Genomic DNA, 23724 nt, shown 5'->3' on the forward strand with positions numbered 1-23724 from the left:
ATTTTTTAATCATAAAAAAGGCAATCGCGATTCCCAATCGAATCTTTAAACAACAATGAGAAGTATAATTATATTAATAAAAGATTAATATTTAATATTTAATATTGTTAACAATGATGATTGACTACATCAAGACTATGACGATGGTTGACCCCGAAATGAATCTGAGAAATAAAAGAGGTATGGCCTGGTTGGATGGAATTTAATATTGTGTTCAAAGTATCAAACAACACACAAAACTACTTGTTTTAGGTTGTCTCGCAACAACAAGATAGGCAAAAGCTCTCAATTCATTTCAGCAAATTAGTGTAGTGGAGTGAGCGATGGTGTGAAACTTGTGGTGTTCTTCACTCTTTTTTAATTTCTTTTTTTTTTATTTTTTGTTTGAAAATTGGATTCTTATTTTAAAGAATGGAACCCTCCTTTTGTGACTATTAACTACATCCAACCCACTATAACTAAAGAGAAATTAGCATTTCATTCATTCACTCGTCATTCATTCACAATTGTAGTAGGTAGATAGATAAAATAGATAGATAGAAAGAAAGAGGAAATATATATAGAGAGAGAGAGAGAGAGAGAGAGAGATAACATAACAAATTAAAATTTGTGAACAAACAAATTCATTCATAGCACACACACCCACTCCCAACCCGAAATACTCTCAATACTCATTCACTTCCACCTCTTGCTCTCTCGCTCTCACTCTCTCAGGTGAAACTAAAATTTAATATTAATATAATTTCATTTTACCAATAATAATATATAATATATTATTTCATTTTATAATATTTAGTATATATAATCACGCACACACACCAAAAGAAAAGAAAAGAAAGGAATAATCTTGTAGATATATATATCATCAACAAACACAACAAATAATTTGAACAAATATATTTATATTTAGTAAAGAAGAAGAAGAAAAAGAAGAAAGAAGAACCTACATTAAGATGTATAATCCACCACCTCCACAACCACCAGCTGGTAAGAATAGTTATTATAGACAACCTAATTCTACCCCAAATGTAGGTGCCCCAGGAGCACCTACTGTACCTAACTTTGCCGTACCACCTCCTTCTACAGCTAAATATCCACCAGGACCACCACCAGCAGGCCAATATCCACCACCTCCACCACCCTCTGCACCTGGAGCCGGTCAATATCCTCCACCTCCACCACCAGGTGGCCAATTCACACAACCGGGTCAATACCCAACACCTGCACCAGGCCAATACGGTGCTCCGGGCGGTCAATTTGGCGGTGCTCCACCAGCAGGTATCTCTTTGGTCAAAGACCAAACCATCTCTCTCAGCAAGGAAGATCCATATCTCAGAAGAGTATTTGTTGGTTTGGGTTGGGATGTAAATCAAATTCAAGGTTATCCATTTGATCTCGACGCTGTCGTTTTCATGTTGTCACCAAGTGGAATGGTTAGAGCAAGTCAAGATTTCATTTTCTACAATAACAAAGTATCACGTGATGGATCCGTTTCTCATCAAGGTGATAATCTTACTGGGTATGGAAAAAAAACAAAAAAAAAAAAAGAAAAAAGAAAAAGGATAGTTGTTGATTAATTAATTTATATTTATTTATTTATTTATTTAGATATGGAGAAGGTGATGATGAAACTGTTACGATTGACCTTGGAAGAGTATCAACCGATGTTTGTAGATTAGTATTTGCCGTTTCGATTCATGACGCCGAACAAAGAAGACAAACCTTCCAACAAGTACCACGTGCTTTTATTAGAATTGCCAACCAAGAGACTGGCAGAAATATTTGTAGATTTGATTTATCCAATGAAGGTGGTAGTAATACTGCTCTCATTGCTGGTGAAGTGTACAGAGATGGACCAGAATGGAAATTTGCTGCCGTTGGAAAGAGTTTCCCAGGTGGTCTACGTTATCTATGTCAAATGTTTGGTGTCACTTTAGGTTAAACAATCACACAAACTATATTTTCCATTGAAACAATAACAACTAAACATATTAATAAATAATAAAAAAAAAAACAATTTGAAACTTAGAATTTATTTAGGATCTTGGAACATTTTCAAAATCTAGATCTTCTTGATCATCAAAACCATAATTACAGGTATCAAGAGCATAGTATTGAGTTGAACCTTGATAATTAAATCTTGCATATGGAGGGTAAACTACGACAAAGTTGAAATTGCTGAGGAATTGACCCTTGACTTGAACGTAACCGTATAATTTCCAAGAGTTGGGGTAGTAGATGGAACCTTGGCCAGTAAAAGTATTGTCAGCATTAAAAGTACAGTTGACTAGGTAGGTATATGATGGAGATTCTGAATCATGAGTTGAAAAAGTACCACCTGGACCAGATTTACCTGGAACTGTCATATTGGTATAGACTGGGGCATTACATGGTTGTACATTATTACTATGTCTAATCCAACTACCTTGATATAAATCTAATCAAAAAAAATAAAAAAAGAGTTTGGTTGGTATTAATATCAAGGATTGTTTGTTTTATATTTATATTTACAAATTTGTTGTCCTTGGGAAATGACAAATAAAACACTTAATACAACAAGGAGAATTAATTTATTCATTGTTTGTTATCTTGATACTTTGTGCTACTGAATGTGAATGAGACATCTGAATTGGACATCCGATCGGATGGTCTATTTATAAAAATTAAAAAAAAAAGATCAAGTTAAAAAAGATTTTGATTAAAAAAAATCTTTGGATTTGTTGATAGAAAACTACTAGTTTTGATGATCACGTGACAGAATAAAATCCCTATCGAATTTACCGATGCGTTCTCATTCTCGCTCTTCTGTCAATTCAATAATACACATTAATATGATCAAAGCTATTCCGCAACGACCAAGAACCAAATGGCCCATCATAGCGGCTTCTTTTTTAAGAGTATCCATCTCTGGGTTTTGGAAGACTATTAAAATTTCAGCCAAGAGAATGGAAAAGATTGGATTGACAGAACCTGTGCAGAGAGCTGCAATACAACCCATGATGAATAGATGGATTTCTGGTGATGACATCTTTAATAGTCTACGAAGTGGTACCTTTTGTTTGATGACATCTTGCATTTTTTGGCGAGTCCGATGTAGTATTAATTAAATCTACTGCTTGTAATTTAATGAATTCTATTATTGTTGTATAACTATATTATTATTATTATTATTATTATTATTATTATTATTATTATTATTATTATTATTATTATTATTATTATTATTATTATTTATAAATGTAAATTTCCTTTTCAAGATGGTTTCATCTTTTCGAAATGTCTATTGTTAGATATAAAGCAAATGCTATCATGTTGGTAGATACCATTCTTTTTGATATCACTCTCTAACAATTTAAAAGGATATAAATGACCATGACAACTGATAATGTATTGGAGTAACGATGTTTGGCTACCACCGTTTTTAATTCCAATGCTAAAAGCTCTGCGAATATCATCTTGTGATAATTGATAGCCACACTTTTGAACAAGATGGTCAATCACTTGATAACGACTATAGTTTATAGCACATCTAGCAATGTTTGACATTTCTTCTGGGGTGAATCGAATAGATACGAGGAAATACTTGACAATATCAAAGTGACCATATCGAATGGCATCGGGGATGAGGATGAATGGAAATGATAGTGGACACCATTTCAAGAGATCATTGATAATATATTGTACCAATTCAATTGATCCACTTTGTACTGCTGATACCAATGTTGGTTGCATTTGTTGGTCTGTATAATCTTTGTCAACAAATTTGGTAATAGCTCTAAAGAACTCGAGGTTTCCAGAGATGGCTACTACTCGAAGCAAACTGAATGAAAATATATAATCTTTTGGCACTTGTGACAGGATTAGATCAGTGATTTCAGAGTGTCCATAAAGCAATGCCACCTCTAATGCTGTCTGCATTGCCTTGACTTTGAGTGGCTTGTATTCAAATCGATCAGATTTAATCTTTTCGATCAACCACTTTGCAATTTTAAATTGGTTGTATTGAGCTGCCTTGGTGAGGAAATTGAGTTGTTTGATGTAGATATCCCGTCTAGCATCATCATTAAAAGATGGGTCATAGTCGAGGTATATCTTTTTAATAAAATGTAAATGACCACCTTGTATGGCACGATTGATTACTCTTTCCATTTGCCTATTATTTTGTTGATAGTATTCTTGGTTGTAATAATGATCGTTATTATCATTGTTGTCCAGTAGTAGTTCATCCGGACAAGTAACAAATTGTGTGGTTGGGTTGGCTTTTTTAATCTCTCTTTGGATGATGGGGTTGTAATCTCGGTAATAAATATACATCCAATTGACATTGTCTCGTACCTTTTGATCCGACAATAGTAGCAATAATTCGGGTTCTCGTTGTTCCACTACGGCAGCTTGTATCATACGTTGTACCCATTTGTTCTTCTCTCGAATATCCAGTATTCTACCAGACTCTACCATCCATCTAACATAAACCCATTTATATTCCTTTTCATCAGTGACCTTATCCACCATACACTCCATGATACCCTTTCTATATTGTCCACTATGGTTGGCCAGTTTTGATTCGATATATTCTATCATTTCAATGTTGCCGAGTGTTAGTGTTAGAGGTGACGAGGAGTTGGGTCCACGTTGTTGAATGAGCACTTGGATTTGTTTGAGTGCTTCAAAGAGTGACTGATGATGATAGTCGGGGAGTGGTGGTGGTACCTCATCATCATCATTAAATAAGTGACCGAACGGGACGGTGCCCAACCAACATAGATATTGGTGTGTGCACTTTACCAATTGTGCTTCACTCAAGTTGTTCTTTGTCGTAGATCGCCCCAATGAATCCTCAAACACTATTTTAAATACATCAAGTGGTAGATGGAAGTAATAGGATGACAAGTGCGCAATTTGAATAGGAAATCGTTGTAAGATGACGTTTGGAATGAACGGTAGATTGGGGGGTAGTTGTTGGATCCAACGACACATTATAGGGGCCATCTCTTGGAGATTACAAGGAGACTCTAGCCATATATGAACCAAATCGAGCAACCCCAAGTTACGCGCACTGAGTTTGTCCGAGTGTAAAAAGAGAGGATCTTGAAGTTGGCCAGACATGATCATCCCCAATCGATCGAGAAGAAAGCTAGTGCATGGGATTGATTGACCCGCCGCGCGTAATGTGCCACTGATATTCCACATTGCATAACCACCGTCTTGTTGTGTTCTCGATAGTATTAACTTGAGTGGGTGTGATGTTGATGGATTACTAGCAGCCGACAAAACGACAGTATAACAAAGAAATAAATGACTATATTTAAAGTAGATATAGTCAAATACATCAATGTCTTGTTCAGTCACCGTCTCACACAACAATGCAGCATCATTACTATCGAGTAATGTTGTCAAATGTCGATGTACCAACTTGTGTTTAAGTAGTCTTAGATATCCATTTCTAATCATCCAGTTGGCACTCTTTATATCTTTGTATCTATACATTCTCATTGGATCAGCAGGTAAACTACCATCACCCAAATATTCCAACCTATGTATTCTAACTTGTTTAAAGATACATTGTACCAAAACTTTACTTTTAAACACTTTTCTAAATACATCTTGTGAGAAGAATGTATTATCATTATCATTATTATTCATTCTATTATTATTATTACAATAGTTTTATTATTATTATTCTTTGCTTGTTCAAAACAATTTTGTTATGTGTTTTTTTTTTTTTTGAATGTAACCCAACTTTGGGTTTGTAGTATTACTATTCTTTTATTTATTTTGGTTAATCCCAACTTGAAATTCTCATTGTACCTTTTTCTTCAAGATTTTGGTACATTTTGAATGCCTTGTCTAACATGTGTGGCTCGTGACTCGAGAATGTTTTGAGTCCTTTGGTATGTGCGCGTTCGTAATAGTCTAGTAAAAGTGGTTTGTAGAGTGGATGACTACACTTTTCAATGATGGTTCTGGCACGGTCTCTTGGACACAAACCTCTAAGATCGGCAAGTCCTTGTTCAGTGACCACTACATCAATGTCATGTTCCGGGTGATCGATATGTGAACAAAATGGAACGATCGATGTGATACCATGTTCATCTGTTTTGGTTGGACGTGTCGACGGTGCGTGTACAATCGACAATTTAGAGTTACGTAAAAAGTCTCCACTGCCACCAACACCATTCAACATCTTTGAACCTTGTACACAGGTTGAATTGACATGTCCATAGATATCAAACTCGACAGGAGTATTCAATGCAATGACACCAAGTCGACGAACCAACTCTGCACCATTACTAATCGATTGATTACGTAGTACAAGTTTATCACGATAATTTGGCCAATTACTAAATAGTCGGTTGAATCCAGCCGGTGAGAATCTAAGTGATGTTGCTGATGCAAATTTTAGTTTTCCTAATGTATAACATCATCATCATCATCATTTGATTGAAAGGTTAGTAAACATATACTTCTATATATATATTTTAAATATATTTATATATATATAAATATACTCTATATTTATATTATTGTTTTTGTTTGTTTAGTTGTTTCATACCATTATCAAAAAAGTCAAGAAAGGTGTCTTGTAAAACTTCAGTCCAAACTGTAATATTTTCAAAAGGTGAACGTGAGATACCACCAATGACAGCGTTGGCAATCGACCCTATACCACTTTGAAGTGGAAGGAGACTGGGTGGAAGGCGACCTGCACCAACCTCTCTTTCCAAAAATCTGACAATGTGTTGAGCAATGGCATTGGATACTTCATCCTCTGGATCATTGTCAGTAGTTGCATCGGGTGCTTGCGATTCAACAATACCTATGATTTTATCTGGATTACATGGGAATGCATCCACACCTATTCTATCATCTACCCTTGACAATGGGAAAGGTTTGGTATGTGGTGGTAGAGGGATAGACACCATATCATGTAATCCTCTTAATGAAGGCAGAGATGTATTTAATTCTATAATTACTTTATCTGCCATTTGTAATATTTCTGGTAAAATACCAACACTTGCTCCTGGCTACAAAATAGAAATTTAATTAAGTATATATATTATTATTATTTAATATTTTGTTTAGGTTTCAATAATACATACAACAATATCACCATCTTCAGTAATTTCAGTAGCTTCAACAATAGCAATATCTAATTTTCTTTTGTTTCCTTCTTTGTTCATTGTATAGTATCCATATTGTAATTCATTGGCAAAGATTGATAAATGTTCATCAGAGAATCTAATCTTATCACTATTGATACCTTTTCTTAGGTTACGACCTACTTGATGTGGATAACGACGATCGATCATATCCAATCCAGCCCATCTATCCTCTGTTTCAGCACCAGTAGAAGCACCAACAAATAGATTGTATTTCATTTTACCCTGTAATTGATTCTTTTCAACATGATCTGCCAATGCAATTGGCATCATCTTTGGATATCCAGTTCCTGCAAATCCACTCCATCCTTTATAAATAAAAATAAATATAAATAGTTGATTATTGTATAATTTATATTTATTTCTACATACCAAGATACATTCCATTTTGGAAATGGTTAATTAGACTTTGGGGGTCACATATTTTGTTCAATAGAGATGGTCTTTTAATTCTATCTTTAATGACTGTATTTAATAGTGTATCGGCTACTTTTGATGATTTCATTTTGGTGTGCTACTTAGTTTAATTATTATTATTATTGATATCTTTTAAATGATTTGTTCTTCTTGTTTCTATATTTCTACAACTACTAGATATACACATAACAAACAAAGTTATTTATTTTTATCTGTCTGTATGATGATTGGTTAATAATAAATAATCAAACACACCAATGAGATGGATGTGTTGCTTTATACCACTCGCATTCTGTAAAACATGTATTTTCTCTCTCTCTCACACACACTGTTGTTACAATGACAACCAACAACAACAACAATAACAATCTAATCTATCTACTAGTTCCATTGCCTGAAAAGCAAGAATCTGCAAATGGGGGGTAGGCAGTTTAACTCCCCCGAATGATATCTAATCATCGTTGATCGTTATTAATGCATTCAACGACAATGAATAAATCGTATACAGTCAAAGAGTCTGAAAGACCTCTTCCTATTAACTATTAACGACTGATTGCACCCGCCCCATCTATTAATTGATCTGACCGTTAGTGAATGGATGGATTCCTTTGTTGAAAATATATATTAAAAATAAATAAAATAATTTTTTTTGCAAAAAAGGAAATTAAAAGTGTTATTTCTCACCATGTTTACAATGGACATTACTAAAAAAAGAAACAATAACTATAGAAACAAAATCAAAGAAATAGATAGATCTAACATAACGTTCACACACAACAGCAACTGATCAAGGTGATTGAACATCCTACATCATCTGCATCTGTCTGTCGTCTCTCTTGAGACATGTCATTTTATATTCAATCTTGTGATATAAAGTTACATTTACCAATATACGATGATAATGTATAGTACTATAATATTATATACACAGTGTGCTTGTAACTGACATGTTATGTTTTTATAATCATTAGGAACTTGGTAATCAATTAGAAACATGTTTTAGAAATTTGACTAGTAATCTTTATCTTTATTATTCTCATTTCGATAAGAGTAATGCTACTACTTCTACTACTGATCATCAGAGACTAGGTCAATTACCACATGATTTTATTGATAAACTAAGAGATTATGTACATAATCATCTTGTAAAGTTGTCTCAGACAAGGATCATTGGATTTATAAAGCATTTGTTATCAAATCTAGAGGACACTGTAATAGGTGTCTTTGCTCAGATATTTGATATCAATCAATACACAACTCTTTATCAAAAACAAAGATTGGATAGTGGTATAGTGTACACTGATAATGGAAATCGAGGAGGTAATACTTTATTGGATATACCTCAATTGGTTTATTGGTTCACTTTTAATACTTCCATTCTAGAACTTTTAAAATCAATTTCTTTACTAGATTTTAATGATAATGGTATGAAGAAGTGATGATAGTAATAATACATTGATATATAGATTTTAATATTGATACCTCTTTCTTTTACCTTTAGAATCTATCAAATCATTAAATACATATCTTTATCATTATATGACATCTTTATTATCATTAAATAATCAAATTATAAATTTAAAGTATGTGTAAATAACAATAGAATAGGTCTATAACAACGTACAACAATTATATTGATATTTTATATTTATAGAAAAAAGAAACATATTAAAAAGATAAATGGTGGTAGTAATAATAGAAAAGAAAATATTACAACTATTGAAGGATTTCATAGTTTTGTTAAATCATTGGATAGATTATGTGTAGTCGAGAATAATAGTAGTCAAGGACTTTCATTTTGGAGATTATTTACTGTTTGTTTAAATGAATCAAACATCATTAAACAATCACCACAAACTATATCAATTGAAGGTATGAAAAAAAAGAAAGAAATATAGATCATCCACAAAGATGATAAATAGTATTAATATATATTTTATTTATTTTAGAACAAAATATATTTATAATGAAGTGTTTTAAATATTTTACAATTAGAGAGGCAGAATCACCATCATCAATACAATCAATTGCAAATAGAAATGAATTGATTGTATCTAATAGATCCGATCAATTAACATCTAGCAATGATTCAAATACATCAACCAAAAACTATCATTGGTCAATACTATTTAAATTGGTTGAAAAATATATGGAATCAATACTCTCCAATTCAGATAGAGAAAAAGGATTACAAAAGTTAAAAGATGATTGGAACATGATAGACAGAGTAAAGAAACATTTGGCATTTATCGAAAACTATACATTCAAGTTGCTGTCTCTTTGGAATTGTCCATCATCACAACAAGAATTTTATTTGGACATTTTCAACTTTATATTTGATATTACCTATGTTGCTCCATTGGAAAAATCACTTCCTCTTCAACATATTTTGGAATATATCAATATTAATTATAATTATCATTTTAATGATACTAGTTTTAATAATAGTAGTTTTGATTTTATATTTTCAGAAAATAGTATGGAAATTGATGAACCAATAACAATCAATGATCAAAATATCAACAACAACAATAATAATCAAAATAATAATAATAATAATAATATTTTTGAAAAAAAAGATTATATATTTCAATGGATAAAAATATTATTAAAATATTTTGAAATCATTAAACCATCACAAGAACAAACAATTACATTATCATCATCAATACTTAATAGAATCAAGGAGGATTTAAAGGTTGAAAAAATATCTCAGTCTGCTCAACAATTGCTAATGAAAAAACCTGGTCATTTGTTGGATCACTATGTAAAACCATTAAAAGTCTTATCAGATGAAGGATTTCAATTATACTCTTGGACATTGACAACCATTTCAATTATCCTTTCCAAACCAAGTGGTTCGTCTTTTGAAGAGGAACGAAACTTGACCAAATCTTTTATCAAACTATGTTGTCTATTAAAGTTTGATAACCTTGGATTGGAAAAAAACAACATCAAACATATCATCAACTGTTTGGTATTTATCATTTCATTCAATTTAAAAGATAATCTTTATCATTATAATCATATGAATGAAAATGATAAAATTGTTAGACTAGTACGCAATTTTAAAGAAAGAGTTTGGGATCGACTTCGTTTAGTTGATAGTCTAAAATACAACAACTACATGGACAAGATTGAATTGACCGATTATATATTGGATAAATTTGCAACACTTGTCGAAAATCAAAAAAACAATTGTGTTTGTCCAGATCCTTGGTTTCCAATCAGAGTTGCCATCAACCAATTTATCTTGGGTGAACATTTTGTTGGACCACATTACAAAAACCTACCAAGGTTTACAAAATCAATTACCATGTCTGTATTGGAATATTTGAAATCGGATCAAAGAGCCAATCAAAACAACACAATTATGAAAAGAGTAACCGAATCAATCATATCATTGGCCAATCATATCATCCCAAAATGTCATGTCTACCTCAAAGGAAATCAAGATGATTCATCTCATTCAATAATGATGGATGCATTGGTAGACTGCTATCAAATTCTTTATACTCAATCTCATGGATTGGAATTTAAATTTGATTATCAACCATTTGATAATCACTGGGATGCAATGAAAAAGAATGAACTAAAACAACCAAACTATCTCATATTTAAAATTTCCTTACATTGTTTTAATAGAATGTTAAAGGTTGATAATCAATTTTTATCTGTATGTGTTAAATAGAAAAAACAAATAATAATAATATTAATATTAATTTTTATTTTGGTTTTTAGACAAAATTAAATAGTTGTATCAATTTATTTTTTTTAATTTTAGTTGATCCAATTTATGGAGATGAACATAGAGATTATATTAGTTCATTGATTGAAAATCAAATGATAAAGGATAGTCCTTTATTTAAAGGTATTACAAAAACACCGTCATCAATTTATAGAAACCAAACATTACAAGTATTCCTCAGGAATTTAAATCAACTACAACCAACAATACCCATTGAAAAAATTCTTAGATCATTTTTAGAATTTTTTAAATCTTGTTTAATCAATTCAAAAGGTTTGTAAACAACAATCAAACAATATTTATTTAATTCAATATTAATTTAAATCTATTTTCTTTTTCTTTTTAAGATAAAACATATCAAGATTTATCAAAATCAATAGAACTTATTATTTTTGAATGTTTTGACCATTTATTTTATCCTTTGGAACAAGGAAAAAGAAATTTAATGATTACAACTCTTTGTACAAGATGTTCACCTATTTTTAATGTTGGACAAGATAATATTGACAGGTTATTGGATCTCTTTGGTTCGAGAGCGATTGCGAGAAAGAATCAATCATCATTTGCAAATATGTTTTGTGGTATTGTTTTACACTCTTACAAGGATACCTCTCCTAGTTCACCAATTCAATTGTTTGCAAACCGATTGGTATCAAAACACTATCTTCGATACCTAGTGTTGAATACATGTATAAAGAGAATCTCTACTGAAAACTCCAAAGCTACATTCCTCTTTCTTGAACGACTATTCAAGCAACCAAATGACCGATACGATATCAAATTCTATACCCAGGATTTCTTTAGCGTCTCCAAACCCATCATTCAATTCCTTCATGATAATACTTGGTCAAGTATCACAAAAAGGGCAAGTACCGAATCAATGCCAAATGTATTTTCATTGTTAAATGCAGTTTTAAAGAGGATATCAAATCAAAATCAAATCTTGTCCCAAATAACTATAAAAAATATAACATATAATATACCAGTTGATCAAGGTAAGTAAAGTAAAGTAGTAATCAATACAATAGTTTTTACTTATTTGATACTTTTTTTTTTTTTCTAGAACATGTTTTATTTTTTAGACATTTTTTAAAACAATTGGTCAAAGTAATATGTCATTGGATGGAGAGATCAACAGGGTCACAATTTTCAGATCCCAATGTTTATAATAAGAAATTTTTGGCCATACTCGATTATTTACCCAATTTTAATGGTCCTTCTATTGAAATGCTAGAACCAATTGAAATCGATAAATCAACTCCACAAATTCACAATCCTCCCGCCTACCAAGACTACAAAAACATTTGGAAAAAATGTCTAAGGTTGACAAAGATTATTTATAATTACTATGGTTCTTTTGGAAGATTTTTAATATTGGATACATTTAACAATGGAGGGTTCCATTCAATTCAATCTTCCTTAAACCAAGATATGAAAGTTATAAAAATGGTATGTAACCTTGATATAGGTAATCAAAACAATTGTGATGTTACTGACAATTTCTTTTTAAAGGAGGAAATAAAAGGGTTTGGTCATCTGTTCAGTTTGATTGAGTAAATTTCAAATAAATCATGTATTCCGAATAAAATTTCAGGTTTCCATCTTGATCTATCACAAATATATAATTTGGTTATTTTTGAAAAAATCTATTTTTTTTATTTTTTTTTCTTTTCTACGGTCATCATTTCTACTCAACGACGGTCATTTTAGACCAAGATCTAATATCCATCATAACATTTACTCAGCTCTTTAGCCTGATTCTACAAAATAAATCATGTAGGCTACTACGATCACCAACTCTACCTAATAACCACCAACCCAACAACCTTCTGAAAATACTATATATCTCTCCTGTCCCGTTGAGAAAATGAAACAACTCACAAACGGTGACTGTTTATATTGTAAAGACAACTACATAGGCAACGACACGACCAACCAATTTTAGATCTTGGCTCCACACCTTTAATTATACAATATTTTGATTCATCTAGGTTCCAGTTAAAGCCAGAAGAGTTGTCCTCCTGAACCAGCACATCATATTCAATAAGGTGTTTCGTAACTTGTTTGATTATGAGGCGAATTGATTTCATTTGACACCTCATAAGCAAACAAGTTATAAAAACACCTATTCATTTCCTGAAACAGCAATCAATAGAGAGTAACTTGCCAATTGGTAAATATCTTTATTTAAATAAATAATCTGCAAAAAACATTATGTGTTCTAGTTTTTTTTTTTTACAAACACTCTTTTAGTTCAAGATCAACAATGAATATTCATCCCAACATTCAAGCTTTTTCGTGGATACTCGGAAAGTGGAAAGGCACTGGAAAGGGTAAATAGAGAGAGAGAGAAGAAAGACCTTGTTCTTTTTTACTGTTCTAATCAAACTTTTGTAAATGTAGGAATCTACCCAACTATTACTTCATTCAATTACACTGAGGAACTAGAATTTAGTACTGCTGGTAAACCATTCATTCATTATCAGTAAGTAATTGAATAACAATGATATTGATCATCATGTTTAGACTAATCTCTCTCTGTGAATAAAGACAAAAATCATGGAATGAAGCAGGACAACTGTTACATGTAGAGAATGGGTATCTTAGATTCCCACCAACTGGACGTATCGAATTGGTGAATGCACAACCAACTGGAGTCTCTGATATCTACGATGGTAGCTACAATTCTCAAGACAAATCAATCGAGTTGAAGCTAACCTCGATCAATAGAACTGCATCTGCCAAATCACCACATGTAACTGATGCAATCAGACGTTTCAAATTGACCAATGACAATCGTTTAGAGATCTCTTTTGACATGGCTACAACAAATACACCAACCATTCAAAGACATCTTGATAGTTTACTTGAAAAGATTTAAAAGGTGAAACAAATAAATAATAACAATCTATTTCTATCTTTTATATATATTAAATATTATATTTGTATATTAGTCCTATTGTTTTTATTTACACTTTAAAGAATTGAATCTTCTTCTTCTTTCTGTTCTTCTTCTTTTTTATCTACTTTGCCATTATTATTTTGATTCTTTTTTAATATATTTAATTGATTAATGGAATCATTTAAAATGGTGATATAATTTGTCAATTGAGTATTTAATTCTCCATCATTGTCTATGAGATCTACACCTTTGGTTTGAATCCATTTGTTTGTTTCAATGAATCTAAATGCCTCTTTAAACGTGTCATTGTGAAGTTGTAGTTGATCTAATTTCTTGAGGATCACTCTTTCTGGTTTGAGTTTAGATGATGACGACGATGATGAACTCTTGTCACTAATATCCACACTATCTATAATTTCTTGACTGTTTGCCAATGAAGAGATTGTCGGTGATCCTGATGTTGGCGAAGATGTACTTGAAGGATCGTTGATCAACTTTGAATTGTCTTTGAGTGGGTTGTCTTCCATGAGCATACCGCTGCTTTGTAAAGAAGATTGTTGTTTCAGTGATCCAACTATTTCCTTTACATATTGATACTCGTTATCAATGTCTCTTGTTAGATCGACATTCTGTAATATAAAGTCAAATATATCCTTTTTATTGTTGGTAGTACTTGATAGTAGTTCTCCACTACCAACTATATCACTATTATTATTACTATTATTATTATTTAAACTGTATATCAATTCATTCAAGTATGTTGATTGATCATTCTCTTCTAATCTTTCAATGTTCCTTATATCTTCTTTAATATGATCTAATGTTATCCTATATGCCATTAATATATGTTTAGAGATGATGATTCAATGATGATGAGGAAAAAAAAAAAAGTTCAGATGAATGGTGATTATTATTTCATTAATATATTAATTTTCTTTCTATTTATTATTATTGTTTCGAAGTTTTCAAATGTTTATCAAAGATTGCATGATATTCGTCTTTCTTGTCTTGTCTAGTCTTTTCACCAAAATTCAATTCCAATATTGAAAGTGTTACACCCTTGAGTTGGGTAACATCATTGTTGAATACCATTTCCAATTCCCAGACAAATTCAAAATATTCATCTTCCTTTCTGAGATCCATGTGTTGTTGTTTCTTTGTATGTGATACTATTACACTGTCATTCTTTTCGTCTCGACTAACCTTGATGTTCCATCCTCCGGCGTCCTTGAACATTAATTTTGGTGGACAAATACCAAGTCTCAATTCAATAACTGATGGTGCAATAATTGCTTGATTACATCCCTTTAATACTTGCAACTAAAATATAAAACAAGTTAATAAAAGGAATTTAGATATATATAAATATTTCCATTTTCTTATTTCTTTCAACTACATACAATGGGAGAAGATTCACCAAATTCTGCTATAAGGAATTGAACAAGATCATTTGGTCTTATTGATCCATCATCATTTCTTGGGACCAATTCAAAGTTGGTTTGGATTGATTCGTTGGTTTGTGCGTCATTGTTGTTAATATTGCTGAAAAGTTGTCTAAGGGCGAATAAAATATCGAGAACCGTCTTTTTAGGATTACCTCGGTTGGCAAGATCGACAGTTGGGTCTTGGTCTTGTGAAAAAATAGAAATACAAAATGCAAGTCTTGGGAGATCAGCACCTACTGGCAAAGTGGAAAAGCCTCTAACCCATACACGTTTGGTGTCTTCCTTGATGTCACGTGGTGGAAGGACGGGTTTGGAGATGGCTGCCGATGGTGGGAGTTGGATGGGTTGGGTGGCAGACAGAGGAAGGGAGGTTGGGGTGGATGGAGCTGTCAATGATTCGGTTCTACCACTGCTTGTTGGTAATGCAAGTGATGAATGGAATGATTGAAGGGATTCGGCAGAGGTTGAGATTGTGCTAAATGATGGAGTAGTGAGATGATCGTTGTTATTATTATTGTTATTGTTGGTTGGTAATGATGGAGAAGAATGTGATGAAATTAAAGGTGGTGGAACAAACTTTTTCTCTATAACTACTGGTGCAGGTGCAGGTGCAGGTGCAGTAACTACTGGCAAAGTTTCTGGTACCTTTTCCAATTCTTTCTTTTCTTCCTCTTCTTCTGATGATTCTTCCTCATCTTGATCATCTTCTTGATCTGATTTCTTTTCATCTTGTTTGTTATTTTTCTTTTCGTCATCATTATTTTCGTTATTCTTTTCGCCATTGATTTTTTCGTCTTCTTCCTTTTCTTCTTCATCTTGTTCGTCTTCATCATCTTCTTCTGTTTTATCGCTATTTGTACTATTACTATTGCTATTTGTTGAACTATTGGTTTCCTTGCTTGATCCCAAACCGTCACATGGTTCATCAACCTTGTTTGTTTCAACTGATACGACCACACTAACTGGCTCAGTTGTCAGAGTTGGAACAATCAAATGTTCTTGTTGTTTTTGTGCAGATCCAAGTTGGTTTTGTTCATCTTCATCTACAAATTGCTCTTTCTTTTCCTCTTTGATCTGTACAGGTTGAGCTTGAATGATAATTGGTTCTTCTTCTTTTTGCTCTTTAATATCTTCTTCTTTTTGTTGAACAATTTCAATCTTTACATTGGTTTCCTCAACAATGATTGGTTCTTCAACCTTGACTTGTTCAACTGTTGGCTCGACGATGACTGGTTCTTCAACCTTTGGTTCTTCGACGATGATTGGTTCTTCAACCTTTGGTTGTTCGATGATTGGTTCTTCAGCCTTGACTTGTTCGACTGTTGGCTCGAAAATTATTGGCTCTTCGACGACTGGTTCTTCAACTTTGACTTGTTCAACTGTTTGCTCTACGACAACTGGCTCTTCAAGCTTTGGTTGTTCGACGATTGGTTCTTCAACCTTGACTTGTTCAACTGTTGGCTCAACGATGACTGGTTCTTCAACCTTTGGTTGTTCGATGATTGGCTCTTCAACCTTGACTTGTTCGACTGTTGGCTCGACAATTATTGGCTCTTCAAGCTTTGGTTGTTCGACGATTGGTTCTTCAACCTTGACTTGTTCAACTGTTGGCTCAACGATGACTGGTTCTTCAACCTTTGGTTCTTCGACGATTGGTTCCTCAACCTTGACTTCAACTTTAACCTCCTCGACCTTTTGCTCGACGACGACGACGGGTTCTTCAACTTTTACCTCCTCAACCTTTGGTTGTTCTATTTTAACAGGTTCAACCTTTGGTGTGGTGGTTGGCTTTGTTGGGGTGGTAGATGTTGGTTTTGTAATTGAAGAAGCAGTGGATGGTCTTGTTGGAGTGGTGGCTGTTCTAGCCAATGGTGATGATTTGGAGGTTGTGGTAGTTGGTAATGAAGTCATTGATGACGTCTTTTTAGTGGTCAATAAGCTTCTCTTGTCTCTAGTTGTCATGGTAGAGGACAATGAGCTGCTAGTCGATGGTGATGGAGTTGGTGTTGTTGCAGGTTTGGAGATTGCTATAGAATGTCTCTTGGATGCAGTGGTAGTAGTAGTAGTAGAAGTGGTAGATGTAGTAGAGGTGGTTGATGTTCTACCACTCAAACTTGACGTGGTAGTAGTGGTCTTGGCGGCAGTAGAGGTGGTAGTAGGGGTAGATGATCTAGAAGTTGATGGAGATGGTGTAGATGTTCTAGAGGTGGATGGTGATGGAGTTGAAGTTCTCGATGTCGATCTAGTGATTGACGATGAACTAGTTCTCAATGGTGATGGGGAAATTGGTGAGGTGGACATAGTGGGAGAAGTAGTACGTGGGGAACTACTTCCACTACTACTGCTACTTGTACGTAATGGAGATGGTGACGTTGTTCTACTAGTTGATGGAGAAGCTGTTCTTGGAGAACTAGATAATCCACTCAAACTTGGTAATGGGGATCCTGGAGCAGCAGCAGTGGTAGTTGTACTCGTTACAGTACGCTTAGAATCTGGTGTCGTAGTAGTAGTCTTGTAGAGAGGTGATCGTGGTGTTGCAGGAGATGAAACTCTTGGTGACGACGACGAGGGTGATCTAGTGGGACTGGACTCTACCTCTTTCTTTTTCCAAAAGTCTAGCAATTCTTTCTTTTGTCCTGGCGATGTGGTGGTCGGAGGAGTCAATGGTGTTTTGGGTGACGATGGAAGTGATTTGGATGGAGTGAATGAACTGTGAGAGGTGGTTGTTCGATGCAAGTGTGGACTGGAAACAGTACGAGGTGTTGGCATGGTCGAACTACGTGCTTGTTGTGGACTACTCAACGACGCATATTTACTAAATGTCGATGACAATGTAGATGGAGACATGGTAGTTGATGTTCTAGATGAAGTTGTAGTAGTAGTTGGTGTAAGATTGACACTATTTCTATTCGACGAGGAAGTAGTTGGTGTCTTTGGAGTGGATGGAGTAGATGATACACCACCAAAGGTAGATCGAATAGGTGTCGATGGTTTAGGTGATGATGATGATGATGGTGAGCTTACTCTAGATGTTGTAGTTGATCCTGATTTACTTGGTGTTGATATTCTTGCAGTTGATGTAACAGAACTACTAGTTCTTGGTGACCCTGTGGTCGATGTTGTTGTAGTTGTAGTTCCATTCAATAATCTTGATTTAACACTTGGTGATGAAGAAGGTGTAGTTGAAGTAGTAGCAACATTTTTCTTTCTCGATAAAGAAGGTGATTGTGGTTTGACAACTACATTATCTTCCTTTTTAATTTGGTCAGATGATGTCTCTAATTTTAAAGTTGTCAATGATAAAGACAATGACTCTTCTTCTTCTTGTTGTTGTTGTTGCTGATCTAGGTCAGGTTTTAAAGGGGTAGATACAATATTAGGTGTTGTTTCATCGACCACCAATATAGTTGCATCGACCAAATCTTCAGCTGAAACCACAGAAGTCGTTGTATGATCTGTCAACAGTGCTGCTTGATTATCATCGTGTATTGATGACATTCTCTCTCTTATCTTTTAGAGGATAGCACTCTATCTATCTATCAATCAACCAATCTATCTATAATGAATATTAGGTATCAGTCTTTAGTCTATCGATCGTCGAATCTATATATAGATAGATAGATAGATATTTACAAGTACTTGTTAATGGTGCTTCTCTATACGTAGTAGTAGTAGCTAATACTGCTGATATTATCTGCTGCTTAAGAATAAGACCTATCGAATAATACAAAAGATTAATAAAATATCCTACAACTACTACTTGTTCTTTGATGATTTGAAAGGTAGGTTTGAATGGAATGAATGAAGGAATTAATCGGTTCAACAACAAGTCAACTAATCTATCTATCCTCTTGTTGACTATTATTATTATATTATAGTGTAGGTGATTGATGGATTTGATAAGAGTGTGGCTAGGTGGGGATGAATGAAAGAGGGTGTTGTGTGATTTTTGTTTTGGAGGGAAAATTTGTACTGCTTTGAATATTGTATGTATGTGATATATGATATTATACCTTTAATGATATTTATAAATACACACTATTTATTATATTTATCTAGAGATCCAACAATGCTATCGATAGCCAATCAATGAATGATCGAGGGAGGGATAGAGGAGGTATAGTGAGTAGTACTATTTTGAAAGATCTGGTTAAACGCAGTTTTTGTTTTTTTGTTTTTTTTTGTGGAGGTAACGGATCAATTTCAAGGACTTTACTCACCAACTCCCAAATCAATGTCATATGGAGAAATTACACCCTTCCTCCTCACTCACTTATAATATCACTCGTCTACTATCGATAGTTTGTTTGTTTGTTTGTTTGTTTGTTTGTTTGTTTGTTTGTTTGTTTGTTTGTTTGTTTGTTTGTTTGTTTGTTTGTTTGTTGGGAACTTTTAACCATTCTTCCCCATGCATTCACACAACACAACACTTTTGATCTTTTAAAGATTTTAAAAAGGTGGTGGATTTAAAGTGATCACTTTATATGGTTAAATGCATTCATTTATTCATTATGTGATGATGGTGATGGCCATTACATACAGACAGACTATTCTTTATTCTTTATTCCTCCCATCCATGGGACTGACTGATATTTTAAAATAATTCAGACGATCATATGATATTTCCAATCAATACTATTCCATTATTCTTTTTTAATTTTATTAAATTATATTTATCGTTGTACTATGCAATGTAAATGTACATTGTCATTCATCATTCACATAATATAATAATAATAATATTATATAAATACATACAATAGCAACAACTATTAGTTGTAGCATACAAGACAAGGAAGGGGATGATCAAACCTATAACTATAAAAAAAGAAAGAATCAAAATACTTTTAATAACTATTATTATTCTAAGTATATTTATCAGTTTGATTATATTCATACCCAATAATAATAGTAATGTTGGATTTAAAACGATAAATGGAAAACAATCACAAACAATAATTGGAAAGAAATTAAAATCAATTGACCATCATAATAATAATAATAATCATAAAAGTGAAAAAGAGATAAATGAAGAATTAATAGAAAGACAAAAGAATAGAATACCATCTGATGATTTTTTAAATGGAATACATCAACCATTTAATATTGTCCCCTTTTTCCATCGAGCTTATAAATATCAGAATAATAATATTAATAATAATAATAATAATAATAATAATAATCGACATGAACAATCAGATGATAAAACAACAACAACAACAACAACAAATACAATTTCAACAACGATGGTAACAATAGTTACACAGGCAACAGTTGATAGAATTGAAAGAGTAGTTGCAATGGCTAAAAAATGGAAAGGTCCAATTTCAACGGCGGTCTTTATCAAAAATCCAAAGGATATTCCACAGTTGAAAAAATTGTTAAGAAAACATTGGATATTGGCTGAATATGTAGATATACACTTGTTGTATGCCAATCACACTAGATATCCTGTCAATAACCTAAGGAACCTATCCATTAAATATGCACAATCAGATTATGTTTTATTGATGGATGCCGACTTTGTTCCACACCTTGGAATGAATGAATATGTTAGTGCTCAAATTGAAACTCTTCTCCAACAACAACAACAACAACAACAAAACAAACATCCACTATCATCACACGAACAACAACAACAAGAAGAGAAAATAGCATTTGTAGTACCATCATTTGCAAGTTCAGAAAATCCAAATCATTTACCAAATGATAAACAATCATTATTAAAAATGATTAAAGAAAATAAGGTTTATCCTACAAGTATGTAAAATAGAAAATTTAAATATAAACAAATACATAAATACATAAATATTCAAACTTACTTTACTTTTGTTTTTTTTTGTTTAGATTTAAATGTTTGTCCAAAATGTCATACACCAACCAATTATAGTAGATGGTATGAAACCGATGATTTATACCAAGTAGAGTATAGATGGATTTATGAGCCATACTTGATATTTAATCGATCGACTTGTTTAGCATTCGATGAGAGATTAAAAGGCTACGGGTTTGACAAAAACTCGCAAGTATTTACCATGGCTGCACAAGGATTTAAATTTATGGTGTTGCAAGCTTTTATCATTCACATTAACCATCCCGCCGCATCTTGGGAAGGTCCATCACTCGACGAACAACAATGGGATAGTCTTCGAATAGTATGTGATATCCTACCTCAAACTAGAATTGCCAATGGTCATGACATCAACACCAGACTATTCGACGAACCAATCCCCAATGAATGTTTATCAAATAATCATTGGTAGGTACCAATCACTGATGTTACAAACAATACAGAATAAATACTAGAGTATAAAAGACCAACCATAGCATAGCCCAACCATGCTAGCCTCGCATACTAGTAGCATGGTTGAATTTAAATTAATATCAATTTGAGCTTTGCCCAAAAAAATAATAACGAAAAAAAAAAAAAAAAAAAGATTCGCGTCGTTCGTTTTACATTGTCAATCGGCTTTTTATAAGAGGTTGTGTATTTTTCATTCATTGTTGTTGATTTATTCATTTATATATATTTATTATTAACATTATTAAAAGAAGATAAAAGAATGGTCGTCCCAACAACCTCAACAGTCAAGAAGTCAACTACTACCACTAAAAAGGTTGCTGCCACCAAGAAGGTTTCGATCCCAGTCATCGAAAAGCAACCAATCATCGAAGAAAATATAGAAGAGGAAGTTGTTGCTGCTCCAGTAGTCGCTAAACCAACTAAAAAGACTTCAACAAAGACTTCTGCAAAGACTGTTGCTGTTCCAGCTCCAGCTCCAGCTCCAGTTGTTGAAGAACCCAAAAAGACTACTACAGCTGTTGCAAAGAAGGCTGCTGCCACCAAGAAGGTTGCTGCTGCTCCAGTTACACCAGTCGTCGTAGAAGAGAAAAAGGTTGAAGTCGTCGCTGCACCAACCACAACTAAAAAGACAACAGTAGCACCAAAGAAACAAGTTGTCGAAAAGAAGAGAAAGGTAGATGATGTCGTAGAAGAAGAAAAGCCATTGGAAGGAGAAACACCAGCCTTTAATTTGTTATATAGTCAACATCATCACTCTATCAAAGCTCAAGTCATGTTACATAAAATCCCACATCAATACATCAACCTCGACATTACCTCTACTCGTTTTGTACTAGATACCAAAAACTATTCTAAAAAATATGTAATTAAGTAAGAAAAACAAACAAACAAACAAACACAACCATCCATCTATCCATCAAGTTATATTAATAATTAATTTCCATTTTTAAAAAGTGAACCATTCCCAATGGATTTGAAAGTAGATGAAACAAAGGCTGAAGCCAAATTCGAACAAGGTGTTTTAACTGTATTTATTCCAGTTGATGGTCCAAAACCAAAGGGATCACATATTGATAAAAAGACTAAATCTGTTTGTATTATCCAATCATCTATAATATATTATTATTATGATATACTAACTATTATTATTGTATTTAATTTAATATTATTTATAGAAAAGAGAAGAAGAAGCAGAAAAACCAAAGAGATTAAAATCTAAAAAGGCAGCCAAGCCAAACAAGGCAAAGGTACCAGTTGTTAGTCAAGCAAATGCTGACTCTTACCTCAAGCAAAGTGTAAAGAACTCATTGGAAAAGAAGGCCAACAAAAAGGCCAAGTTTGCATCTGAAGAATCGGCAAATGAAATTGCCAAGAACCTCTCTGCCAAACAAGAGCAGGTTGCCAACACCAAGATTGCCGCTGAAAAGAAAAAGATCCAAGACGCAAAGGACGAAGTAAAGGCAAAGGAAGACAAGAGAAAGGAAGCTATGGAAAAGAAACAACAATTAATGGCTGACCTCAAGAAAAAGGCAAAGGGTACCAGAAAGGAACAAGCTGCTCTTTCAACTCCAACAAAATCAACTTCAAATAAGAAAGTATCTTTTGAATAAATATTAATTTTAACCTCTAAATATATATATATATAAATATCGAAAAAAAACAAAACAAACTAAACAAATAATAATATAAATATAATATATTTATGTTTGCACCACTACTACTATTTTAGTTTTATATAAATAATATAT

The 23724-nt window shown here is 33.0% G+C and overlaps 9 protein-coding genes across 9 annotated transcripts; 4 read left to right on the top strand and 5 right to left on the bottom strand.

Annotated features, from left to right (window-relative positions):
• Positions 1–55: 55 nt before the first annotated feature.
• On the top strand, positions 56–1942 carry capA-2 (cAMP-binding protein; the record flags this gene model as incomplete). Its single annotated transcript, XM_004356117.1, has 4 exons — positions 56–62; positions 411–515; positions 916–1519; positions 1609–1942. The coding sequence occupies 4 exons, from the start codon at positions 56–58 to the stop codon at positions 1940–1942; spliced, it is 1050 nt and encodes a 349-aa protein (XP_004356170.1).
• A 94-nt stretch (positions 1943–2036) lies between these two features.
• Positions 2037–3076, bottom strand: DFA_08683 (uncharacterized protein; the record flags this gene model as incomplete). The annotated part of the gene is made up of 3 exons (XM_004356118.1): positions 2037–2437; positions 2597–2650; positions 2824–3076. 3 exons carry the CDS (start codon positions 3074–3076, stop codon positions 2037–2039), a joined length of 708 nt encoding a protein of 235 aa, XP_004356171.1.
• Positions 3077–3252: 176 nt separating this feature from the next.
• On the bottom strand, positions 3253–5643 carry DFA_08684 (uncharacterized protein; the record flags this gene model as incomplete). Its single annotated transcript, XM_004356119.1, has 1 exon — positions 3253–5643. One exon carries the CDS (start codon positions 5641–5643, stop codon positions 3253–3255), a length of 2391 nt encoding a protein of 796 aa, XP_004356172.1.
• Positions 5644–5779: 136 nt separating this feature from the next.
• On the bottom strand, positions 5780–7665 carry DFA_08685 (acetyl-coA hydrolase; the record flags this gene model as incomplete). Its single annotated transcript, XM_004356120.1, has 4 exons — positions 5780–6408; positions 6554–7025; positions 7101–7468; positions 7533–7665. 4 exons carry the CDS (start codon positions 7663–7665, stop codon positions 5780–5782), a joined length of 1602 nt encoding a protein of 533 aa, XP_004356173.1.
• Positions 7666–8420: 755 nt separating this feature from the next.
• Positions 8421–14206, top strand: DFA_08686 (DUF1794 family protein; the record flags this gene model as incomplete). Its single annotated transcript, XM_004356121.1, has 12 exons — positions 8421–8480; positions 8549–9002; positions 9079–9160; positions 9232–9449; positions 9527–11253; positions 11319–11598; positions 11673–12320; positions 12389–12774; positions 13317–13387; positions 13579–13658; positions 13729–13810; positions 13876–14206. The coding sequence occupies 12 exons, from the start codon at positions 8421–8423 to the stop codon at positions 14204–14206; spliced, it is 4419 nt and encodes a 1472-aa protein (XP_004356174.1).
• Positions 14207–14301: 95 nt separating this feature from the next.
• DFA_08687 (uncharacterized protein) lies at positions 14302–15066 on the bottom strand (the record flags this gene model as incomplete). Its single annotated transcript, XM_004356122.1, has 1 exon — positions 14302–15066. The coding sequence occupies one exon, from the start codon at positions 15064–15066 to the stop codon at positions 14302–14304; it is 765 nt and encodes a 254-aa protein (XP_004356175.1).
• A 109-nt stretch (positions 15067–15175) lies between these two features.
• On the bottom strand, positions 15176–19170 carry DFA_08688 (uncharacterized protein; the record flags this gene model as incomplete). The annotated part of the gene is made up of 2 exons (XM_004356123.1): positions 15176–15547; positions 15628–19170. 2 exons carry the CDS (start codon positions 19168–19170, stop codon positions 15176–15178), a joined length of 3915 nt encoding a protein of 1304 aa, XP_004356176.1.
• Positions 19171–19233: 63 nt separating this feature from the next.
• gnt13 (putative glycosyltransferase) lies at positions 19234–21971 on the top strand (the record flags this gene model as incomplete). Its single annotated transcript, XM_004356124.1, has 5 exons — positions 19234–19257; positions 19732–19794; positions 20640–21432; positions 21520–21827; positions 21936–21971. 5 exons carry the CDS (start codon positions 19234–19236, stop codon positions 21969–21971), a joined length of 1224 nt encoding a protein of 407 aa, XP_004356177.1.
• A 264-nt stretch (positions 21972–22235) lies between these two features.
• Positions 22236–23586, top strand: DFA_08690 (uncharacterized protein; the record flags this gene model as incomplete). The annotated part of the gene is made up of 3 exons (XM_004356125.1): positions 22236–22846; positions 22931–23066; positions 23152–23586. The coding sequence occupies 3 exons, from the start codon at positions 22236–22238 to the stop codon at positions 23584–23586; spliced, it is 1182 nt and encodes a 393-aa protein (XP_004356178.1).
• Positions 23587–23724: the final 138 nt, after the last annotated feature.

Source organism: Cavenderia fasciculata, assembly GCF_000203815.1.
Source record: "Cavenderia fasciculata unplaced genomic scaffold Scf_ET2XIPL01COFD4-5, whole genome shotgun sequence".
Classification (NCBI taxonomy): domain Eukaryota; phylum Evosea; class Eumycetozoa; order Acytosteliales; family Cavenderiaceae; genus Cavenderia; species Cavenderia fasciculata.